This window comes from Ictalurus punctatus, chromosome 4 (assembly GCF_001660625.3).
Source record: "Ictalurus punctatus breed USDA103 chromosome 4, Coco_2.0, whole genome shotgun sequence".
NCBI lineage: Eukaryota > Metazoa > Chordata > Actinopteri > Siluriformes > Ictaluridae > Ictalurus > Ictalurus punctatus.
Genome location: NC_071284.1, coordinates 31,953,547 through 31,976,046, shown reverse-complemented (window position 1 = coordinate 31,976,046; position 22,500 = coordinate 31,953,547). Strand labels below are relative to the sequence as shown.

At 47.4% G+C, this 22,500-nt stretch overlaps 2 protein-coding genes across 3 annotated transcripts in view; one reads left to right on the top strand and one right to left on the bottom strand.

The window, feature by feature from the left end:
• dhx36 (DEAH (Asp-Glu-Ala-His) box polypeptide 36) overlaps window positions 1–9,273 on the top strand; it is a 39,847-nt gene extending 30,574 nt beyond the window's left edge. Inside the window, exons 19-25 of the mRNA XM_053678170.1 lie at window positions 519–605; window positions 720–803; window positions 1,466–1,565; window positions 2,256–2,346; window positions 3,003–3,126; window positions 7,355–7,507; window positions 8,473–9,273. Of these exons, the coding sequence (XP_053534145.1) occupies window positions 519–605; window positions 720–803; window positions 1,466–1,565; window positions 2,256–2,346; window positions 3,003–3,126; window positions 7,355–7,507; window positions 8,473–8,658 (825 nt within the window). The 3' untranslated portion in view covers window positions 8,659–9,273. The remainder of the gene's footprint in view (window positions 1–518; window positions 606–719; window positions 804–1,465; window positions 1,566–2,255; window positions 2,347–3,002; window positions 3,127–7,354; window positions 7,508–8,472) is intronic.
• Window positions 9,274–9,331: 58 nt separating this feature from the next.
• The window catches only part of LOC124628111 (rho guanine nucleotide exchange factor 26), a 48,160-nt gene continuing 34,991 nt past the window's right edge, over window positions 9,332–22,500 (bottom strand). For both annotated transcript variants that reach the window (XM_053678171.1, XM_047155256.2), the window contains exons 12-15: window positions 18,153–18,362; window positions 12,027–12,097; window positions 11,526–11,630; window positions 9,332–10,844 (exon numbers count right to left, since the gene is read on the bottom strand). In XM_053678171.1, coding sequence (XP_053534146.1) covers window positions 10,702–10,844; window positions 11,526–11,630; window positions 12,027–12,097; window positions 18,153–18,362 — 529 coding nt within the window. In that variant the 3' untranslated portion in view covers window positions 9,332–10,701. The remainder of the gene's footprint in view (window positions 10,845–11,525; window positions 11,631–12,026; window positions 12,098–18,152; window positions 18,363–22,500) is intronic.

Here is a 22,500-nt window from a genome sequence, read left to right as displayed (position 1 = left end):
TCAGGACCTCGCTTTAACGTCTCATCCGAAAGACGCTGCTGTTTTTACAGTATCGTGTCCTCGTCACTACACCCCGCGGGGCATTAGGCTTCACACAGACCATAGGGTGAGCGCCCCCTGCTGGCCTCACTAATACCAGCTCCAACAGCAACCTTACTTTTCCCCAGGAGCGCTCTCTCTCTCTCTCTCTCTCTCTCTCTCTCTCTCTCTCTCTCTCTCTCCTGGACTACAGCTTTTCATCAGATTTTCTGTCGAATCAAATGCTCTCTAGAATCTGTAGTGTCCCGCCCCCAACATTATAAAACCCCATGTTATTAACTCTAAGCTTGGCTGTGAGGTAAGTGTAACGCTATTGGCTAGTTTAAAAAAAGAGGGAGGAGCCACACAGTATGTCCCGCCCTGACCTCTTCCGGTTTCTGTGTAAATCACGTCGATACATCGATCAACGCCGCAGATTTCAAGGCACTTCACGGGGATTTTAATAAATTCCGAATAAATACCTCGTTCTCGTGTCACAGGGGAAGGAAAAAATCGCCGACCAAAGAAGAAAAATCCTGTCCAAAAACACCAAGAGTGACCACCTGACTGTAGTCAACGCCTTCCAGGTAAAACTTACGTTTTCAGCAGCTTGCGTTGGATTTCCTCTCGTCTGCGATGCGTATCGATTCCTGTGTACCGCCAGAGGCCAATCGATGACCATCGTGTTTTCTCTGTGCCAGGGCTGGGAGGAAGCGAAGAGGCGGGGCTACAGGTACGAGCGGGAATACTGCTGGGACAACTTCCTGTCAGCCAACACGCTGCAGGTCAGTCTCCAGTCTCTATCAGCTATTTACATATTTACTAAACCTTCAGCATCACAAGCTCTTTGTACTGGCTTCTCTTTGTGAAGAACAGGCACTGTCTGATTATTATGGGATAGTTTTCATTCGCATTAAAGGGTTAGAGCGGTCAGGCTGCCTTCTGGCCATGATGACCATCTGCAATGCCGCTAACGTCGCAGTGAAGTCATTAGGATGTCACGCTAGTCCGTTATTTATCCTTCAGCAGCCATAAATGCGGCTTGTCCTGTTACCGAGAAACCACGAAATACAAAGCACCCCGTGATGAAGACTTTCGAGCGGTGGGAAAAATCCCGCCCTGTTAGAAGGTTCTGCCCGTGTTTCGGGGGTCTCCTCCCACAGTCCGAACACATGCGTTGTAGGCTGATTGGCATTTCTAAATTGTCCATTGTGTGCGTGCGCGTGCGTGATTGTGCCCTGAGATGGGTTGGCACCCCGTCCCGGGTGTCCCCCTGCTTGTGTCCCGAGTTCCCCATGACCCTGTGAAGGATAAGCGGTACAGGAAATGGATGGATGGATGTTTTGGGTTAGAACGCTGTTACTTGTTAACTCTCTCTCTCTCTCTCTTTCTCTCTCTTTCTCTCTCTCTCTCTCTTTCTCTCTCTCTCTCTCTTTCTCTCTGACAGATGTTACAGAATATGAAAGGACAGTTTGCGGAGCATCTCTTGGCCGCTGGATTTGTGAGCAGTAAAGACCCAAAACATCTCGGCGCCAACATCAACTCCGGTAACCGAGCCTCACGCTGGGAAAACATAAACACACACACAACCCGGTGCAGTAGTAGCGCATGTAGTGATGTAATAACATGAAGTCGAGTACGGTGTATGCTTTTCTTTTTTGCTAGTTTGTTTGTTTGTTTTGGTTTTTTATTTATTTAATTTTATATAGTGGAACATTTTCAGCTCGTGAGCAGGGGTGTGTCTTCCAGCAGGTTTGATTTTGAGGCCTCGTTCTAAACAGCTAGTTATTAATGCACTTTGATGGTTGCTAAGCAGCACATGGTTAAGACAAATGATCACCTTTCATTTGTTTTACCGCCGCCGTGGAGCTCCCGCAATATTAAGTCGTCGCACACACACACACGCGCGCGCGCACACACTTTCTCTGCCATGTTCTCCTGTATCCATGTTACGATAATGGGCCGTTTTCACTGATGACGCATTAGCGCTTCACACAAAAACACACACGCGCACACACACATTTCTTTCACTCTCTGTATTTTGTGTAAGCCATATTCACGAGCTGATAATCAGTCTGTAAGGAACGAAGCATGTGATGTGCTGCCGGAGGAATACAGTCAGTGAGGGGACGACGAATTGCCCGAGTTACAATCGGTGACGTGTGAGAAGCGTCCACTGACAGCGGCCTCCTTTATTCTGTTTCTCTTAACGAACTCAATCTGTGTCATCCACTCAGAAAACGAGAAGCTCCTGAAGGCAGTCATCGTGGCCGGCTTGTATCCCAAAGTGGCCAAGATCCGGCCGAGCCCGCACAAGAAGAGACCCATGTAGGTGCACTGATGATCTGTTTGTTTATTTTAGCGCGACTCATTTGCATACGTCGATATCTGGGAGTTTTCATTAATAAGGTGACGCAGACTGATGAAGGAAGAATAAAGGGGGGGGGGGGAGTGAGCGAGCGATCTAAGGAAAGCAGAAAATATCCTCCTAATGATGAGACAAACTCAATTTGGGAGTTTTTTTTATTTTTTTAAGACCAGGAGACTTCGACAAAACATGTCTGGCTCCTATTATTAGCCGGGAGTGCAGATTAAACCCCCATCATCTGAAGCAGGGGTCGACTCCACTGTCTGTCTGTGTATGCATGAACGCGTCTGTACGGTACCTGTACTGGTTTGGTTTTTTTTTTTTTTCTTTCTTCTCCCCTCCGAGGTATATTCGAACGTACGCGAGTGCCGTAGAGCTCGGAACACTTTTAAAAATGATGAACTGCAACTTTAATAGCTGTGGGGGAAGGGGGGGGAGGGGGGGGACGAATCGAGATGGGAACCCGCGCGAGCTGAGAGCAGCCCAGCAATTTCCACTCGGCGTCTCTGGAGGTTTGTCTGCGAATGTGAATCGTACCGGCGTCCCCGGGGTTCTCACCGTGAGGCGGGTTCCCCGTCGCGGCTTACGCCGGCGCGCGTGTGTTTTGTTTCCGCAGACCAGCGAAGGTGTACACCAAAGCCGACGGGAAGGTGTGTATACACCCGAAATCTGTCAACTCCGAGGAGACGCAGTTCCACTACACCTGGCTCATCTATCACTTGAAGATGAGAACCACCAGTGTGAGTACACACACACACACACACGCACGCACGCACGCACGCACGCACGCACGTGATCTTACTATGAATCATATAAATGAAATATGGCATCACTATGCAACATCATAGTTATTTAAAGTTATCCACGTTGGCTAAAGGGTTTATTTTTCTCTCCTCGGCGAGCCTTGTTGTTTTGTTCGAGTGTATCGAGCGGGACGATCCTCGACGGGGCGTTTGAAACCGGCGCGGGCCGCAGTTCAAGAAAAGCGCCATCTTTTATTCAGAACCTGTCTGCCTTTCAAGTCCTGGCTCTCCACTGCCTCGTCTCAGATCAAAGCTGCTCTTCCAATCGAAGAGCCCAAATCTCTCTCTCTCTCTCTCTCTCTCTCTCTCACACTCACACTCACACTCACACTCACACGCGCTCTCTCTCTGTCTCTCTCTACTGCCTGAGGACATCAACCAATAATGTCCTCTCAACCTGCCTCACCCCCCCCCCCCCCCCCCTTTTTTTAAATAAATAAATAAAAATGTTAAGGCCACCCAGCCAGCTAGGGCTGTGGAGAGAGAACAGAACAGAATGTCACCAGCTCTGGATTTGTTTCAGCTTTAGACACAGAAATGGAGCCGAGAGAACGCAGCAGGTCCGTCTCTCCAGTGCTGCTCTTGGGGCGAGAGAGAAGGACTGAGAGAGAGAGAGAGAGAGAGACTGACAGACTGAGAGAGAGAGAGAGACTGACCGACTGAGAGAGAGAGAGAGAGAGAGACTGACCGACTGAGAGAGAGAGAGAGACTGACCGACTGAGAGAGAGAGAGAGACTGACCGACTGAGAGAGAGAGAGAGAGAGAGACTGACCGACTGAGAGAGAGAGAGAGACTGACCGACTGAGAGAGAGAGAGAGACTGACCGACTGAGAGAGAGAGAGAGAGAGAGACTGACCGACTGAGAGAGAGAGAGAGACTGACCGACTGAGAGAGAGAGAGACTGACCGACTGAGAGAGAGAGAGAGAGAGAGAGAGAGAGACTGACAGACTGAGAGAGAGAGAGAGAGAGAGAGAGACTGACCGACTGAGAGAGAGAGAGACTGACCGACTGAGAGAGAGAGAGACTGACTGAGAGACAGACTGAGAGAGAGACAGACAGACAGAGAGAGAGAGAGAGAGACTGACAGACTGAGAGAGAGACTGACAGACTGAGAGAGAGAGGGACTGAGAGAGAGACTGACAGAGGGACTGAGAGAATCAGAGAGACAGCCAGACTGAGAGAGAGACTGACAGACGGAGAGAGAGAGAGACTGACCGACTGAGAGAGAGAGAGAGACTGACTGAGAGACAGACTGAGAGAGAGACAGACAGACAGACAGACAGAGAGAGAGACTGACAGACAGAGAGAGAGAGAGAGACTGACGGACTGAGAGAGAGAGACTGACAGAGAGAGAGACTGACAGAGACAGAGAGAGAGAGAGAGAGGGACTGACAGAGGGACTGAGAGAATCAGAGAGACAGCCAGATTGAGAGAGAGACTGACAGACGGAGAGAGCGAGAGAGAGAGACTGACCGACTGAGAGAGAGAGAGACTGACTGAGAGACAGACAGAGAGAGAGACTGACAGACAGAGAGAGAGAGAGAGAGAGAGAGAGAGAGAGAGAGAGAGACTGACGGACTGAGAGAGAGAGACTGACAGAGAGAGAGAGAGACTGACAGAGAGAGAGAGAGACTGACCGAGACAGAGAGAGAGAGAGAGGGACTGAGAGAGAGACTGACAGAGGGACTGAGAGAATCAGAGAGACAGCCAGACTGAGAGAGAGACTGACAGACGGAGAGAGAGAGAGAGAGAGACTGACCGACTGAGAGAGATTGACGGAGAGAGAGAGAGAGACTGACAGAGAGAGAGAGAGAGAGAGAGAGAGGGACTGAGAGAGAGACGGAGAGAGGGACTAAGAGAGAGAGAGAGAGAGGGACTGAGAGAATCAGAGAGACAGCCAGACTGAGAGCGAGGGACTGAGAGAATGAGACAGAGAGAGAGAGACTGAGCGAGAGAGTGAGGGACTGAGAGACAGAGACTGAGAGAAAGAGAAAGACATTGAGAGAGAGACTGAGAGAGACAGAGACAGAGACTGAGAGACAGACTGAGAGAGAGAGAGAGAGAGAGACGGGGGAAGGAGAGAGAGAGAGAGAGAAACCCAGAGACTTGAGTGAGAGTGAATTAGAGCGAGCGGTTAATGGCAGAGACGGGGAGGAGATGGAGAGTCGGGGACAGGCGAGTAAAAAGTGATTTAGACGGCAGAAGAGCGAGGGATGAAATGACAGTTGATTGATGCCACAGGAGGGAGATATTAGAGTTGGGAACCGCAGGGAAGAAAAACGAGGCGGTGAGAGGCGAGGGAAAGAGCGCGTGATTTGGAGGCGGGGAGAACGACAGCCTGTGGCGGGTGGAGCTCTGACGGAGGGGTAACTCGTCATCTCTCTCTGCTTGACCATCGTCGAGTGTTTACAGAGATCGCCGAGGACGCGAGCGAGTGGCGAAGAGCCGCGTCGCACTAGCCTGACAGAAACCACGGGTCACGTTCGAGCAAACTCCTGTTCTTTCCCGTGTCAGAAACCTTCGCCGCCCGCCGCGACAGCGCGCTGACACTGGAGACTCCTTCCGAATGTCTCCTCGCAGAAAGCGTCTCAGATCAACCATCACACGCGGTTTCTGTTACGGTTATATGGAGCGCCACCTTATAGAAGTCCCTGTGTAAGCTGTTGCTATAGAAACGGTAACGCATTCAAAGCAGCGCATTAGTACACTGTAAACTCCAGATGTGTGGCTGCTGCTGCTGCTGTGGAGAACGAATCGACGCCGTGTGACCAATCAGAATGGAGAGTTTAACAGCGCTGTGGTATAAAAATACGTTGTGGTGGTGTTCTTCACCCCCGCCCCCTGTGGAGCACTGCTGGATGATGATTCCTACAGACACTTCACTCTCTCACACACACACACACACACACACACACACACACACACACACACACACACACACACACACACACACACACACACACACACACACAGAGAGAGTTATCTCACATATAGTGAGATACACACGTACACATACTCCAGCTCCTTCTGTTCATTCTTATTGCGCACACCACACACACACACACACACACACACACACACACACCTCTGTGTCCAATCTGTCTGTGTAACTGTGTGAGAAAATGAGAAAGCGGGACTGAGGATAAAGAGTTCTCCTGCAGTCTACACTACATTCTCAAATTACAATTGATTTCTCCCCCCCCCCCCTCTCTCTCTCCCCCCACTCTCCCCCCCCCCCCCCATCTCTCCCCCCCCCCCATCTCTCTCCCCCTCTCTCTCTCTCTCTCCCCCCCCCCCCCTCTCCCCCCCCCCTCTCTCTCTCTCTCTGTCCTCTCTCGTCCTCTATACCTCTGTCTCTTGCTCTGTCTGTTTATCCTTCTCTCTCTCTCTCTCTCTCTCTCGCTCTCTCACACACTCTTGATCTTGCTCTCACTCTCACTGGTTTGCTTTCTTTTATGCTCTGTCTCGCTCTCTCTCTTTGCCTCACTCACGTCTTCCTCTCCCTTTCTCCTCTCTCTCACTCTGCCTCACTCTCATCCTCTTTCTCTCTTTTTTGTTGTCTCACTCTGTCTTTTTCTGTCTGCCTCACTCTCGTCTTCCTCTCCCTTCCTCTCCCGTATTCTCTCTCTCTCTCTCTCTCTCTCTCTCTCTCTCTCTCTCTCTGCCTCACTCAAATCCTCTCTTTTTTTTACTGTTTCTCACTCTTTTTCTCTCTCTCTTTGCCTCAATCTTGTCTTCCTCTCCTTTTCTCTCTCTCTGCCTCACTCTCATCCTCTCTTTCTTGTTTCTCACTCTGTCTTTTTCTCTCTGGCTCACTTTCATCTTCCTCTCTCTCTCTCTCTCTCTCTCTCTCTCTCTCTCTCAAATCCTTTTTTTTTGTTTCTCACTTTTTTCTTTCTCTCTGCCTTACCCTCGTCTTCCTCTCCCTTTCTCTCTCTCTCTGCCTCACTCTCGTCTTCCTCTCCCTCTCTCTCTTTTGATCACTCTTTTTCACCACCTGTCTTCTCTCTTTCTCTTTCTTTTTTTCTCTCTCCCTGTTTGTCTACCTCACTCATTCACTCTCTCCATCCCACCCTCTGTCTCTCTTCCTGTCAATTAAAAATCTCTCTCTCTCTCTCTCTCTCTCTCTCTCTCTCTCTCTCTCTCTCCCTGTGTGTGTTGTAGATCTTTCTGTACGACTGCACAGAGGTGTCTCCATTCTCGCTCCTCTTCTTCGGGGGTGATATCTCCATCCAGAAGGACAAAGAGCAGGAGACCATCGCCGTGGACGAATGGATCGTCTTCCAGTCTCCCGCTCGCATCGCCCACCTGGTCAAGGTCAGCACGGTCCACACGCACTGCGGGAAACCAGGACGCCGCGGCCGCGCCGTCTAACGGCGGCGTTCTCCGAGAGTTTACTCGAGCCGAGTTTGTACAGAAACGCACCGCGACCTTTTACTATACCCACGTCCTCCGGCAGCACCGCTCTATACGTAACCCTCCCGCGCTTTTAATCCCTTCAACGTGGAGCATCCTCCAGCTCCCCGATAGCTGTTGCCATAGGAACGGTAGCGTAATATAATACCGACGTGTGACGTGTAGCTGCGACACTGTCCGAGCCGCCGCTCTAGAAACCAATCAGAACGGAGAATTGTAGAGTAAACGGAACGGGGTTAAAGCGACCAGCACGTATCGGTGTTGTTCAGTATTTCTCTCTCAGATCATCGTCACACGCGCCATTAACCCTGCAAACAGCACATCACACACACCTGCATTTAACAGCGTGCGCGTGATGCGTGACGCATTAGCGCACCGTAAATCCCTGCCGCGCTGTGAAACACGCACGCCAGCTCGCGCGTCTCTCATCTCGGCAATGGGACTTTGGCCCGGGTTTGAAAGCGCCGCGTCTATTGGAGTCAGACGCGTACGCGAGACAAGCAACGATAAACTCCTCCTTCTACACGCCGGCCTTGCTTTCCACGTCGGGTTTACGGCCAGCGCCCGAAAAACACTACCGGAAGTTTCTCCTGTACTTTTAGACTCTTGTCGCTCACGACGCCGTCCGTCACGTTTTATTCAGCGCTCCGTCTCGACTTTTCCGTCAGTCGGCGCTTACTTGGGCTGTAACGTCCAGGCGTTATTGATGAAACGCTCGTATTTAACAGATGCCGTCGGTAAAAGTAACGAGAATCGTCCGTCGAAGGGAAATAACGTTTCTCCCGCTGGTTATTTCCGATCCGCATTCCTGACCCGTCGTGAATCTAGTCAGTGAAGGGTTTGAGATGTCTTCTCGATCCTTTCAGAACCTGAAGAAGGAGCTGGATCTGCTGCTGGAGGAGAAAATCAAGCGGCCCCGCCCCGTCGACTGGAGCGACCGCGCCTCGAGCGACTGCGCCGTGATCTCGGCCATCGTCGACCTCATCACCACGCAGGAGACCGCGACGTCCTCGCAAGAGCCGTACAGGAAAAGCCACCAGCACTGGGACTAGAACCCGACGCCCGTACCGAGTCCGATCGAATCCGATCGATCCGTCTCGGCAGATACTCCCACCGTAAAGTTCTCGCGTATTCCGTAGTGCCGTTGAGATGCCGTCCGATCTCTAGTGCGACCGCGCTGTAATCGCAGGTTTATATTTCAATATATATAAAAATGCACGCGTTTTAGTATGGTTTCTATAGTAACGCCTCGTACGACGTCCGCGCCGTAGAAACGTATTGTGGAATGGTCGATGTTGATGAGTAAGGAGTTTACCAGTTACGGAAGGAGTCTCGAGTGTCGGGTAAAGCCGTGACTTTAAACGTTCACCCCGCCTACCGTCGACGAGCGACTTCCGAGAAATTCCGCTTATTGTCCCTTTAACTTTAAGGACTGGCCGGTGAATGCCTCATCTTCACTGTCCACGTGTATTTAGACCTGCAGTTTATAGGTAAACCTTCCCAGCAGGACTGACCCACTCATCAGACTCACTAGAATTATTTCTTTGCCTTTTTGTGTGTCACAATTTGTATTTTTACGTTTGCCTTTGCACCGTCCACCCCTCCCTCCCCCTCCCCCTCCCCCTCCCTCAGCTACCATAAATGATTAAAGCTGCTGTTAAGAACAACACAGTGTGGTCTAGCGCAAAGTCACGCAAACACAACACAACACAACACAAGGACGGGTGAAACAAACACAAAGCTTTATGGGATATACGTTGTGTAGACTCGTTACAGTATTTACATTTACATCATTCATACCACACACGCCTGTCCTCTCTCTGAGCCCCGGCTCGACCCGGCAAGGACGAGCGTCTCGTTTCAGACCGTAAGCATTCCTTCATTTTACATTCGTATTAATGGGTCCCCCCCGTATCTTGTGACAAATTCATCTGATCCAGCGTCACCTTTTTTTTAAAAAAAACAACAAAACAACACACACATGAAAGTGTGCATATTTCCCAGTTTTATAAAGACAGAGCTGAAGTGCAGCGTTTGATCCTTAGGAAGATAAAAGCCGTTATGTAAGCGATTTCTACACGATTTATGCAAATTGCCGTTGGTTAAGTACACCGCTCGAGCCTTTCATATGTCGAGTGTATTTTATATATATTTATATTTTAAAAAGACTAATCTTCCCTGAGCCCTTAATTTTTCTCTTTATTTATTTACAACTTGCTTTATATAAAAAAAATCTCACACACACACACACACAGATCGGTGAAGGTAAAGTTGTCGTTTGTCCTGCAGAAGCACCGAGCATGATGTTTGAGTCATGAGTGCAGGGTTTCTGGGTGAGGAACATCTGGAATCTTCTGCTCGCTCTACAGTTCTTGGACCTTTAGCTGCTCTGAGATCGTGTGCTAGCTCAGAGGCGTCAAACTCATTTCAGGGAAGGGGGACAGATTAAAAAAAAAAAAAAAAAAAAAAGTGACCACCCAACAACCGTTCCTTCTGAATGTCAGTGCCGTGCATAAGTATTCACCCCCATTGAACTTTTCCACATTTTGTATTGTTGCAACGCGGAACTGATTTAGACTTCATTAGGATTAGACGCCATATTGAAGTGGAGTGAAAATAAATATGGTTTGCTAAACTATTTACAAATAATAAAGAAAATAATAATAAGAAGAAGTATTTCATTGCCCCAAAATTAGTTTAGCTTGTGAATAAAGAATCATTAGGACGTTTTGTCAGAGTTTGTTGCTCTCTTTTGCCCCCTAGTGGAATAAAACGTGAACTTTTTTTTTTTTTTTTCCTTTCTACATTTCGACTACATCGATTCAGTGCAGCAGATCAGAAGCGCGATCAGGACAGATCTCGGGCTGTATGTTTGACGCCCCTGTGCTAGACTGCGCTTAAAGAACCCTTAAACGTTCCTCCACATGTTCTTCCAAGAACCAGTCTCCGGTCCTGTCGAGATGTTATTAGAAGTTTCTACTCGCTCGTAGGAAGAGTCCCGGTCATCGATAACATCATCTCGTACTGCTCCTCAGGCCAGCGTTCTCTCTCGAAGTGTGTGTGTGTGTTTAGGGAGGAACTGCAGAGAATCCCGCTCACACGTTGGTCTCCAGGCCCTGGAGGCGGTCCATCCTCTGCATGTTCTTCTCGATGGTGGCCTGGCACGTGATTGGCTGAGCGCACTCGGCGAGGAACCAGCCTCTCTCTCCGTCCCGCAATCGTTCGCCCTCGTACCAACCTGAAACAAAATCACAGGTCAGTCGTCCACAACTGGAATTATTAACCGACTGCTGCGTACATGTCTATATATCAAAAGATACGCAGTGCAGTAGCGCTTAAAGTCAGTCACTTCATCGTAGATCCATCCAAATTTAATGTTCTCATTTTGTGTAAAAGTGAAGTCGGACACGATGATGTGCTGAAAGTTCCTTCTGTCGAATTTGGGGGGGGGCTCTTTTTTTAACTGCAGAACATTCTAGAGAAAAAAACAACAACATTCTGATTCGGCTTTCAAGCGTGTGCTGTATATTTAATGGGTATTTAAAGATTCAGGGAGCTTTTGATGGTCTATTCTTAGCTCCGTGGCCTTTCAACATGAAAGCTGGCCAACCAGTGCCATCACCGGGGACCGTCACCTGACCCTCAACCCCGCCACATCAAAAACAAAGAGCCCCGAGCTCATCCTGCACATCACACACAGGGTCTGAGGGTACAGAGCACGGTAGACGGGTCAGGTGGTGACGTGCAGTACGACAGGTACAGAGGATGTATTTATATCATGCTGACGATGTCCTCGGTGACTTTTTATTCATTCTGATCAGTGATTCATTTTAGATTTATATCAGATGGTAATTTTATATATATATATATATATATATAAAGAGAAAGAGAAAGAAGGATGTAGTAAAAAAAAGCTGACCATCATCCACTGTCTGTGAGACGATTACGACGTCTGCCACCTGCAGCGAGAGTTCATCAGGCTGCCGAGCCGTGTACGTACGGACCACCTCCACCTGCGTGGAATCTGACACACACACACAGCATGAGTACACTAGAGGTCTGAGTATTTCTATAACCCTTTCATACACCTGAAATCATTTGTTCATGTGAAGCGCGAGTGCACCGCATCACACGACCAGCAGGAGGCGCTGATTCTCAAAACGTGTTTAAAAGCTCTCTGAAATCATTCCCTTCATCGGACTGATTAAACTCCCTACATTTCGCTCCACATTCGGTGCACTGAAATATATAAATGTATAAATAAATGCACGTGTATTGAATCTGGGACTTATCCTGACCTGTAGGTATGAAAATGGAAGCGTTTGGGTTTGTTGTAGTATCAAATGTACGGGGAAAAAAAAAAAAAAAAACGGCTTGAGTGCGGCGAAATCTGATCCTGAAACGTTTGACAAAAACTCACTTGTTCTGTCCGCGTTCCTCTTCTCATTGTTGGTGTGTCCCAGTGCGCTGATCCAGCGTGCACGCTCATTACTAGAGAGAGAGAGAGAGAGATTTAAAAAAAAAAAAAAACACAACATTTTCTCTGCTGAACCTTCTGGCCATAAACAAATGTTTGGTCATATGATCCTTCAGGAAAATCTAATCATATTCACATCTAGCAAACAGTTTTATCCAGTGCGTTTTACGAGTGAAACAAAGTCCAATCCAATCCCACAGTTATGCAGATGAAGATTAGTGGCCTTACTTAAACACTACCTCTGGCACGAAGCCTGAACCTGTGAACCTCTCTCCGCCCGACGTGTATATTTACACAGGAATTCCACAGGTGAGAGAAGAGAGAGCGTTAAATCTCACAGCGATTTGTCGAGCGGTGTTTTGCGCAGCGTGCGTTCGAGTTAACATCGTCTCAGCCGCTCACGCTATCGACGCGTCTCGAGTGGCAGGTAGGGTTACGAGGTGAAATCCGAACTCCGCCGACGGTCCTGAACTAAACCCTGCTCTGACCTCGTCTCGGTTCTCCGATCCTGCCTCACTGACGATCTTTTCTCACACACGCATGGCACAAGGAAATAAAAACATTTTAAAAAAACACCATTATACAAGAATAGCCCACGTCTAGTCATTACGCAGCGGTACTTCATTTTATTGCACAGCTAACGTTTTATATATGTTCTGAAACGTCGTGAGCGTCTCTAGCGAAGAGGAAGGAATGTGGGATTCGGACCAACTTGGCAATAGTGGATTTTATTTAGGGTACGAAGTGTAATATTGAACTGAATAAATAAATAAAAAATGACCCGGAAACCCTTTCCCCATCCATCCACCTTCTATAGCGCTTATCCTACCGGGTCGTGGGGAACCTGGAGCATGCACACTCACACACCCATTCATACACTACGGACACTTTGGACACGCCAATCATCCTACCATGCATGTGTTTGGACTGGGGGAGGAAACCGGAGTACCCGGAGGAAACCCCCGCAGCACGGGGAGAACACGCAAACTCCGCACACACACCACAGTGCAGCGACCCGAACCGAACCGAACCCCCGACCCTAAATCCATCAGAAAAGGAAATAGATTCTAACAAGCTAGCATTTTTTTTTTCCCAAAATAACGACCGACCCATTTCCAGCTCCCTCCATAACCCGTGTCCGACGCAAGCCGAGGTAGAAAATGTAGGTGGAGCTAGAAACAGCGCAGACCACTGATTGGTCCATCACAATTGCACAGACATCCTGATTCACATATCTACCGCAACGTCTTCAGCGACTGACAGAAGTTCATTTTCTAGCAGAATTAAAAGCTTTTTAAAAGCTATTTTATACTCGTCTATATCTCTTTTCCCGCAGTAATGTTTTGTTAAATCTTTTAAGCGGCTTGATATTTACACTCCGTACCCGTGAGCCGTATAAATTCGGCCATCTCGAATCCCAGATAGCTTTTCGGTCAGTTTAATAACTTATCTCACACACATTTTCGACCAAAAACTCCTGGTCCCGTCGCGATTTTTTGGAGTATTTTAAGTTCGGCCCGAACCCAGTCATAACTCGATGGCGACCAGAGAAACTCCGCCTACTTTCAGAGGTAGAGCTACGTGATTGGGAGCAAACGCTCGGCCGTGACGCAGCTAGTCGCGGATTAGGATTTGTTGGCGAACCGTGATACAAATATGAGCTCATGAACGTTATTGTACTTTGGCATACCACACTGTCTGGAGGAAACGCTCTAATAGATCTAAATATCCTTCTCTTAGCCGTCTGTGGTTTACTCTGAGCTGTACCCAAGTCGGTTCTTCCATGAAGTTTAACTGATGTCTTGCCGTGACGACTGTAGCGCCAGCCTAATGTCGTTTCTCCTCGACGACCTTTTAATGGTGCGTGTATCTATAAGGGGTTATTTTCTTCAGGATAAATAAACAGCACAGTGCTCGATAAAAAAAACAAAAAAAACAAAACAAAACAAAAAATGTGCAAAACAAAGCAACCGAAACCAGACACAGACCCGTCTGTCCTCCGTCTCCGCGCACGGGGACGTGCAGGATATGAGTCAATCGCATACATAATGCTGCTTCCAGCGTTCACTTTTGATTGCTTTCATCTGGTTGTGCTCACGGTCCTGCGCTTCCACAGACGAGTTGTTTTTGTTATTCCAGCGTGCAAGCTGAACCGAATGAACGTAGTGCTGAACTCTGAGACGACCCCCGATGAGTCATCAGCCGGCGGTACACACATACACAGAGCCTGGTCACGACACACGGCTAGACGCCAGCCCAATCAGAGACGGGTGCTCGGACGCCGTGTGGCTCCGGACGAATCGGAGGAACACACTGGGAGTCAAATCTGTGCTCGGTCGTCGTTTTATGATTCTTATTCTGGTCCAATTTAGCACCACATCAAAGCCAGGAATGACCACGATAGCAATTAGCAGCCATGAGTGGGCGCTGACTCATCCAGTCAACAATTACTGCTTAATGTCTTGCTGGACTGTCCATTTCTCATCTGTAGAACATGGGGTTCTGTCCCTGCTCCTAGGGGGCGGACGGGGGCTCTGTGTGTACCGTGGAAGTCCCCTGAATTCATTGCCACATTTGTGCAAACCGAAGAAAAGGAATCAAGGGTGTTGCAGTTGAAGCTAAAGATGAGATCTGTGATCATGTACATGCTCACGAAAGATAGCCAGATACACCGATAATGCTGGTAGTGAGATTCCATTTCACAGATCTAGGAATGAGAAGAAGCGTGTATAAATGGGGGGGTGGATAGATATATGGTGGGTGGATTGGTGTGGGGATGGCTGGCTGAGAGGATAGGGGAGTGAGTGAGAGAGTGAGTGGACGGGTGGACGGACGGTGGGATGGATTGGTGGAGAAATTAATGGGTGCAGACTTGGTGAGATGGATTAGTGGATGATCTAAAGATGGATGGATGGATGGAATGTCAATGGAAGGACAGTTTGTGGATGGAGGCATGTTAGGATCAACGTCGGAAGACGAACGGATGAATAATATGCGGGTGAACAGTGGACGTTTTACAGCTTAGTGGATTAGAAGATGGATGGATGGATGGATGGATGGAAGGACAGTTTGTGTGTGAGTGGATGGATGGATGGATAGAATACTCCTTCAGTATTATGTGATATTGTGTATACGTTCATGACATAGAATTCCTATTCCCAAATCCATTTCATCTCCAGATTGTAATGTGGAGATTTTCTAATACAAGCCATCCATCCATCCATCCATCCATCCATCCATCCATCTTCAACCGCTTACTCCTTTTCAGGGTCACGGGGAACCCGGAGCCTATCCCAGGGAGCATCGGGCACAAGGCGAGGTTAATACAATCCAGTAGATATGAATTATACTACCATACTATTTAGCAATCGTATACGATTTGGGACGTAGCCTAACAAGCACATCTAGCCTAGCAGGGGGGTTGTGGGAACGAATCGAGCTGTTGCCTTGACACAATAAAGTCTCTTTATAAGTCAGATGTGTCAGCTGTGCTTCGAAAAAACAGTAAAGGTGACATCACAACATCACACGAGGGGGTTAACACATAACCCTGAGCTCTGAAACCCAGGGGCTTTCCATCTCCCACACACATACTGTGCAGAACAGTTGGGCCCTGCTACATTTGTAGGAAAGGGAGGTGTCAGACCGAGGAGGAAATGAGCGGCCATTACAAAAGACTTCCTCCATTAACACCCTGCTAACACTTACCTCACTACGAAACCATAAACCCCCAAAACAATGAGGCACATCATGAGCTCACTGAGGGTGTTGTGGTCCTGAGAGACAGCGGGTCTCCAACTCTACACGCTCCAGTCCTACTGTTAACAATGGAAGTGCACGTGAGGACCACCCAAAAACCGAGCGCCTGCGAGGCAAAAGTCTGACGCGAGACGACGTGATAATAAGCCGCGCCACCATTTATTTATTTATTTATTTATTTATTTACCAAACATCCGTCCCGCCTTCTTTTCTACTGGCTCTGGTGTAGTCCTTAGACACTGACTCCTAATGTCCAATGGGATCAATTTCACGTGCGACGATTGGCCGCGTCGCAGGTGAGTCACGAAGCCATTCTTTTCCAGTAGCCTTGGTTTCTGGAAGAATTTATTTTTGTCCATGGACTTTACAGAACCGAACCGACCAGCTACAAGTCGAAGCATGACCTCGTGAAAGCGATGGGAAATGGCGAGTCCATCAGAGGGATCGCTGGGGCCAAAATTGAGCTGCAAAAAGCTCATTTCATCACACCATAGACATCTCTAAGCTGTAGTTGCCGACGATGGCTTTGCAGCGAGGTCACTGTATGGTGTGTGAATACTTTATACCCTATCCACTTCTGTAAAAGAAAACGCTTATGCTCATGAAGAAATACTCGGTAAGTACACAGTCGAAAGACATTGCGTGTACATTTGAAGTGGACATGTGCACCGGAACAACAACAACAACAACAAAAAGTTTCCGAATACTTGCGTCGCCTTACTGTACAGGCGTTGTACTGCAGCATGCAGTTGAACTTTACTGGAACGATGTGAAATGAATTGAATCGGAAAGGCTGAAATAGAAAGCAGCTCCAGTGGAAGAGTCGCTACGATGGCATCAGGGTAAAGGAATTTCTCCGCCGTTACTGTACAGCCGTGACAAATCAGGCACTGCGGAAAACTGCCAAGAAAGCTCTTCGGGCTCCACACACTCAGGTCTCAGCCTGTCTCTGACCCGAACACACACACACACACACACACACACACACACACACACGCACACACGCACACGCTACAGTATAGAGTTATAGTTAGTTTATTATCTATAAACTGTTGTTCTGTATGTGTGTGTGTGTGTGTAAGAATGCGGGTCAAATCCACTGACGCCTATCAGAGGGAACAAATCTCAACTAACCAGCTCAGCCACAACACACAGCTCTACTGTACACTCGTGTGTGTGTGTGTGTGTGTGTGTGTGTGTGTGTGTGTGTGTGTGTGTGTGTGTGTGTGTGTATTATATAACCACAACATGACGATGGAAACATTACCGGAGTATCATTCTCGCAGAACCAAAGAGATCTACAAACTCCCCCATACACACAGTACACAACCTCTGTGTAGAGCGATCCAATAGATAAATAAATAGATAGATAGATAAATAAATAAATAAATAAATAGATAGATAAATAAAATGTTAAAAATCCTCGAACATCTCTAACTACCAGAACTGAGAGGTGAGTAGAATTGTACACTATAGAAATACTTAAAAACAAGCTATTCTATACTGTATACCATTTCATTCTATCCCATACTTCCAGTTTTATTCCATATTAGTCTCTTCTAGTCGATCACACACGACTCGACTCCATTCCACACCGTTCGGCTCTTTCGACTCGTTCCATCGGTGTCGGGGGCGGAACCGTGAATCGCGGCGTCTCCCGACTGACAGTAGAAACTCAATCTGATTGGTTCAGGTTTCAGGGCCTTAATGTAGAGCTAAAAGAAATTGAACTGAAGACTGAACGGAAAAAAAAAAAAAAAAAAAAAAGATCTGTGTGTTTACATGATTCAGTATGGAAGGACCTGTGGAAGTCTGGCTAGCGCTCAATGCTAAGTGTAATGACTGTGCGATTTGAGTTGTACGGAGGCTTTTCTTAGGATTTAACCGGCAGAACTGAGAGAAATGTTAACATTCCTGATGCTTTTGTTTCGTTTGTTAGTCTGCTAGTCATTGTTTTATATATAAAATATACTGCCTTGAAGGCCACGTGCTAGCTCGCTAAACTGTTAGCCTTCGGGCATTTTAGCTTAGCACCCAGGGTCAGTGTAGAGTAGATACGACAAACGACTAGTGAGCAGAAAGACGACGATCGGGATGAAAGGGAAAAGACAAGACAACATACTGAAGAGAACAGAAAGCTATGTGCTAGCTAGGCATTTTTCAGCTTATGCTTGGCGTCCCATGCCGCGTTTCGCCGGTCGCCTAGCGACTCGAATCACGTTTCGAACGCTCCGTTTGAACGCGCCGTCTACGTGCTTTATTTCTCCGAGAAAAATATCCAAAACATCGCCATATAAGGAGGGTACTTACAGAAGCTCCGCCCCCAGGATCATAGGCACTTTGTCTCCTGAGTGGTTGCTGCGGAATTTCAGGCGGAACAGGTGATTGGCTCCGACCTGCCGTGATGTCAGCATGCCCGCGGTGGTGCGCGTCGGCGAGAGGTTCAGGTCCTCCGGCTGGCACGGCCCCACCCAGATCTGATCCCTCAGAGCGTAGTCTATCACCGCATAACTCTCTTCACTAAGACAGAGAGAGAGAGAGAGAGAGAGAGAGAGAGAGAGAGAGAGAGAGAGAAAGAGAGAGAGAGACATTTTAACTCTTTAGAGCCTTAGAAAACTAAAACACTTAGCTAAAGAGAATGAATTCACATTTCCTGGTCCTTGTTAAATCCTTTACTGCTCGACCTGTATGCACTTTCGGACTGAGCAGACTTGAGTCATGTGCAATGTGTAATCAAGATTGTTGAAACGAATGAGCCGTCACACACACACACACACTTTGTCTTACTATCCTTATAAGGACCTTCCATTGACATCATAACTAATGCAGCTAATTCATGCTGTGCTACACCTAAATCGAACCTCGGTGACCAAAAAAGCACACCTTCGTCTCTTTTACCTTTTGAAACAGAGGCATGGGGACCAGCCAAAAGTCCCTACGACGTCAAATCTCAAAGATATTCCTATCCCGGTCCACAACACGACACAAATAACATGCCCACACTCACTATGAAGTATCTGACGCATAATAAATAGACACACGCACACATACTCCAAGATGACCGGAACACAGTGTATGAGAAGACACGCGTGCAGGCACATGCTCATCCTCAGGCCGTAGGAATGGGTACTGTATGAGACTGAGAAAGGAGACACACACCCAGCGTAACTGTGTGAACTTCCCTCCGGCTGCAAACCTTAAGTCCTCTGACTTTACTTAAGTCTCCAGCACATGCCTAGACATAGTCTGGGCAAAAAGACATGCTCCGGTTTGCTTTATTCCAGCTCGTCGAACCGCATCCAGTCAGCTGCACATTGTGTAAGACGACGCTTAAGCTTTTATTTTCTTTTGCTTTAATGGAACAGAATCATTTGATACCGAGAGACTATTTTTCCAATCGCATTCCCATCGCATGCAGGAACGAGGACACGTGGTTCTCGTCGCCGTCCGTCACAGATGCGTCAAATTCAAAAGATCAGATCCTTGCAGTATGGTATAGTCACGACCGGTGTATAAAAATAAATCAATCAAGAAAGAAAGAAATAAAAAGCACATCACATCTGAGCCACAGGTCGCACATCATTTCCCAATACCACTGAGGTAGTTCAGCGCTACTCGCGCCAGCTGATCGAGGCAGAAGAATCTTTTCTCGGACGCTACCGAAGCCGGAGATGAACGCCCTGATCTGATTCAAATCCTGGGGCGTTATCAGCCTGGATGATACACCTCATATCCATCATATCCTCCATCCAAGAAAGGTCGGACATTGAGCTGCAGTTGAAAGAAGTCACGTTGACGGGCATGAGCTTCCATGCTGCGCGCTCTCGGAAGAACTGCTACATCTTCTTCCATTGCAAAGAAACCCGGTCACTGTGCTACAAGGAGGTCATGATGAAGGACGTGAGCTTCCACGCTGCGCCTTCTCGGGTTCATCGCGTTCAGCTTTCCCGAAGTGATGCGAACAATCGCAGGGATTTATTTCTTTTATAATGATAAAGAGATAATGAAGTGGAGAAGCGTGCTAAACAGATTATATAAGGCTGGGGGGGGGGGGGGGGGGGGGGGACAAAACTGGAGAAGAAATGAAAGAAAAGGCAAAAAAAAAAATACAGAAAAGAGAAGAAACGACATGAGATGAGGAGAGGAGAGAAGAAGAAGATGAAGAGGAGAGAAGAAGAAGATGAAGAGGAGAGAAGAAGATGAAGAGGAGAGAAGAAGAAGATGAAGAGGAGAGAAGAAGAAGATAAAGAGGAGAGAAGAAGAAGATGGAGAGGAGAGAAGAAGATGGAGAGGAGAGAAGAAGAAGATGGAGAGGAGAGAAGAAGATGGAGAGGAGCGAAGAAGAAGATGGAGAGGAGAGAAGAAGATGATGAAGAGGAGAGAAGAAGAAGATGGAGAGGAGAGAAGAAGAAGATGGAGAGGAGAGAAGAAGAAGATGGAGAGGAGAGAAGAAGATGATGAAGAGGAGAGAAGAAGAAGATGGAGAGGAGAGAAGAAGAAGATGGAAAGGAGAGAAGAAGAAGATGGAGAGGAGAGAAGAAGAAGATGGAGAGAAGAAGATGATGGAGAGGAGAGAAGAAGAAGATGGAGAGAAGAAGATGATGAAGAGGAGAGAAGAAGATGGAGAGGAGAGAAGAAGAAGATGGAGAGGAGAGAAGAAGATGATGAAGAGGAGAGAAGAAGATGATGAAGAGGAGAGAAGAAGATGGAGAGGAGAGAAGAAGATGGAGAGGAGCGAAGAAGAGATATTTCAGAGCTACATAAACATCTGGAAAAGGAGAAAAGAAGAGAGACTGCGTCTCTCCTCAGTTTGGAGACAGAGTGGCGTGTGTTCCTGCAGTCTGGAGAACCTAAACGTACCAGAACCTACATCAGATCCACTCACACTGGAGTTATCATCAGAATAAACACTCGCAACATACCAGAGCTTCATCAGAACCCACAGAACCACAAAAATACACACACACACACAGCATGCCTCCGCTCACAGTCTGATCAAATAAGCTGATTTTTTTCCCTTTACAAGTCACTCGGAACAGCTGGCTGTGCACTCCAGCATCTGGGAGGAAATGAATACCCGGTCGTTTCTAAGAAATCTTCCCTTTTTCAAAGCAAGCAGCGCATTCCCGAAAAGCAGGAGCAGGAAAAACACACAAACAGAAAGAAAGAGATGCTATAAAGACTAACTTTGAGAAGACCAGCCGGTTCTAAAGCCAAATAATCACACATGAGTGACGGAGAGAGAAAGAGACTGATACTGGGAACTGTTTGTCCTACAGAATTTAAAAAAAAAAAAAAAAAAAAAAACCCCAACAACAACATCTGGAACATAATGTACGAGGGGAAACATCTGGACGTGCCAGGCCACTGAGAGCTAAAAAAAAAAAAAACAAGATCGATCTGAAACAAACCAGAGCATCATGCACTGATGAAGTAAACTTTACCGTCACCTGAGCATGCAGACAGGATTGGGACGCAGCCGGAGTGAAGGACGCTGCTTATAGTGATAAACTCCCAGAACACAACACGGACATCGTCAATCCCGTCATTCATACCACAGCGCTCTCCAATTCTCCATTCTGATTGGCTGCTAGCTTTCACGATACTTCAGGCTGGTTGATATTAATGCGCTCATTCTACCGTGATGCCGTTTCTATAGTAACCGCTGATCCACGGGGATTAGCGAGAAAGGCTTCAAAAGAACAAGCACATCCGAAATCACAGTCCAAATGATCGGCAAAAATCAACGTTAAAATGCAACTATAACTGGATAAAAAAAAAAAAAAAAAAAAAAAAAAGCACGGCGTGTCGTTCTTTAATAAATAACTAATTGCTACACTGTAGGTGTGTGATTACGGTCACACAGGGAGATACCATGGAAGACACGCGATAAATCACGTGTTTGACCGGTTCACTTACACCCTGAAATGATACAAATCATAACCTGGCTCAAAAACAAACAAACAGTCTGATCTAATCTGATCTATCTAGGGAACTGACTACACGAAATTCCCCCTAAAGGAGCAATAAACGATTCCTGTACCTGTCTATCGGCTTACAGTCACCGAGCCCCGCCCGGGACGGGTTGTGTCATCATCTCCTACTGCAGGTTGGTACACGGCCCAGGTGTATGATGGGAACATGAGATGAGTCAAGGTCAGTAGGGACATGCTCCGACGTGTCCTCGTGATCTTTACTGATAATGTTCACACTTTACACTTCCAGACTTCATGTGTGCATCATACAGGAAATACCTAGACGTCATCTTTCACAGGAAGAGAGCGGGAAAGAAATGGGCAGACAGACAGATAGAGCGATGGGCAGACAGACAGATAGATGGGCAGATAGAGAGATGGACAGAGAGAGATGGACAGATAGACAGATAAAGAGATGGGTGAATAGAGAGATGGCAGATAAACAGATAGAGAGATGGACAGATAGAGAGATGGCAGATAGAGAGATGGACAGAGAGAGAGATAGAGAGGTAGATGGACAGAGAGAGAGATAGCAGATGGACAGATAGAGAGATGGACAGAGAGAGAGATAGAGAGGTAGATGGACAGAGAGAGAGATAGCAGATAGACAGATAGAGAGATGGCAGATAGAGAGATGGGCAGATAGACAGATAGAGAGATGGACAGAGAGATAGATGGACAGA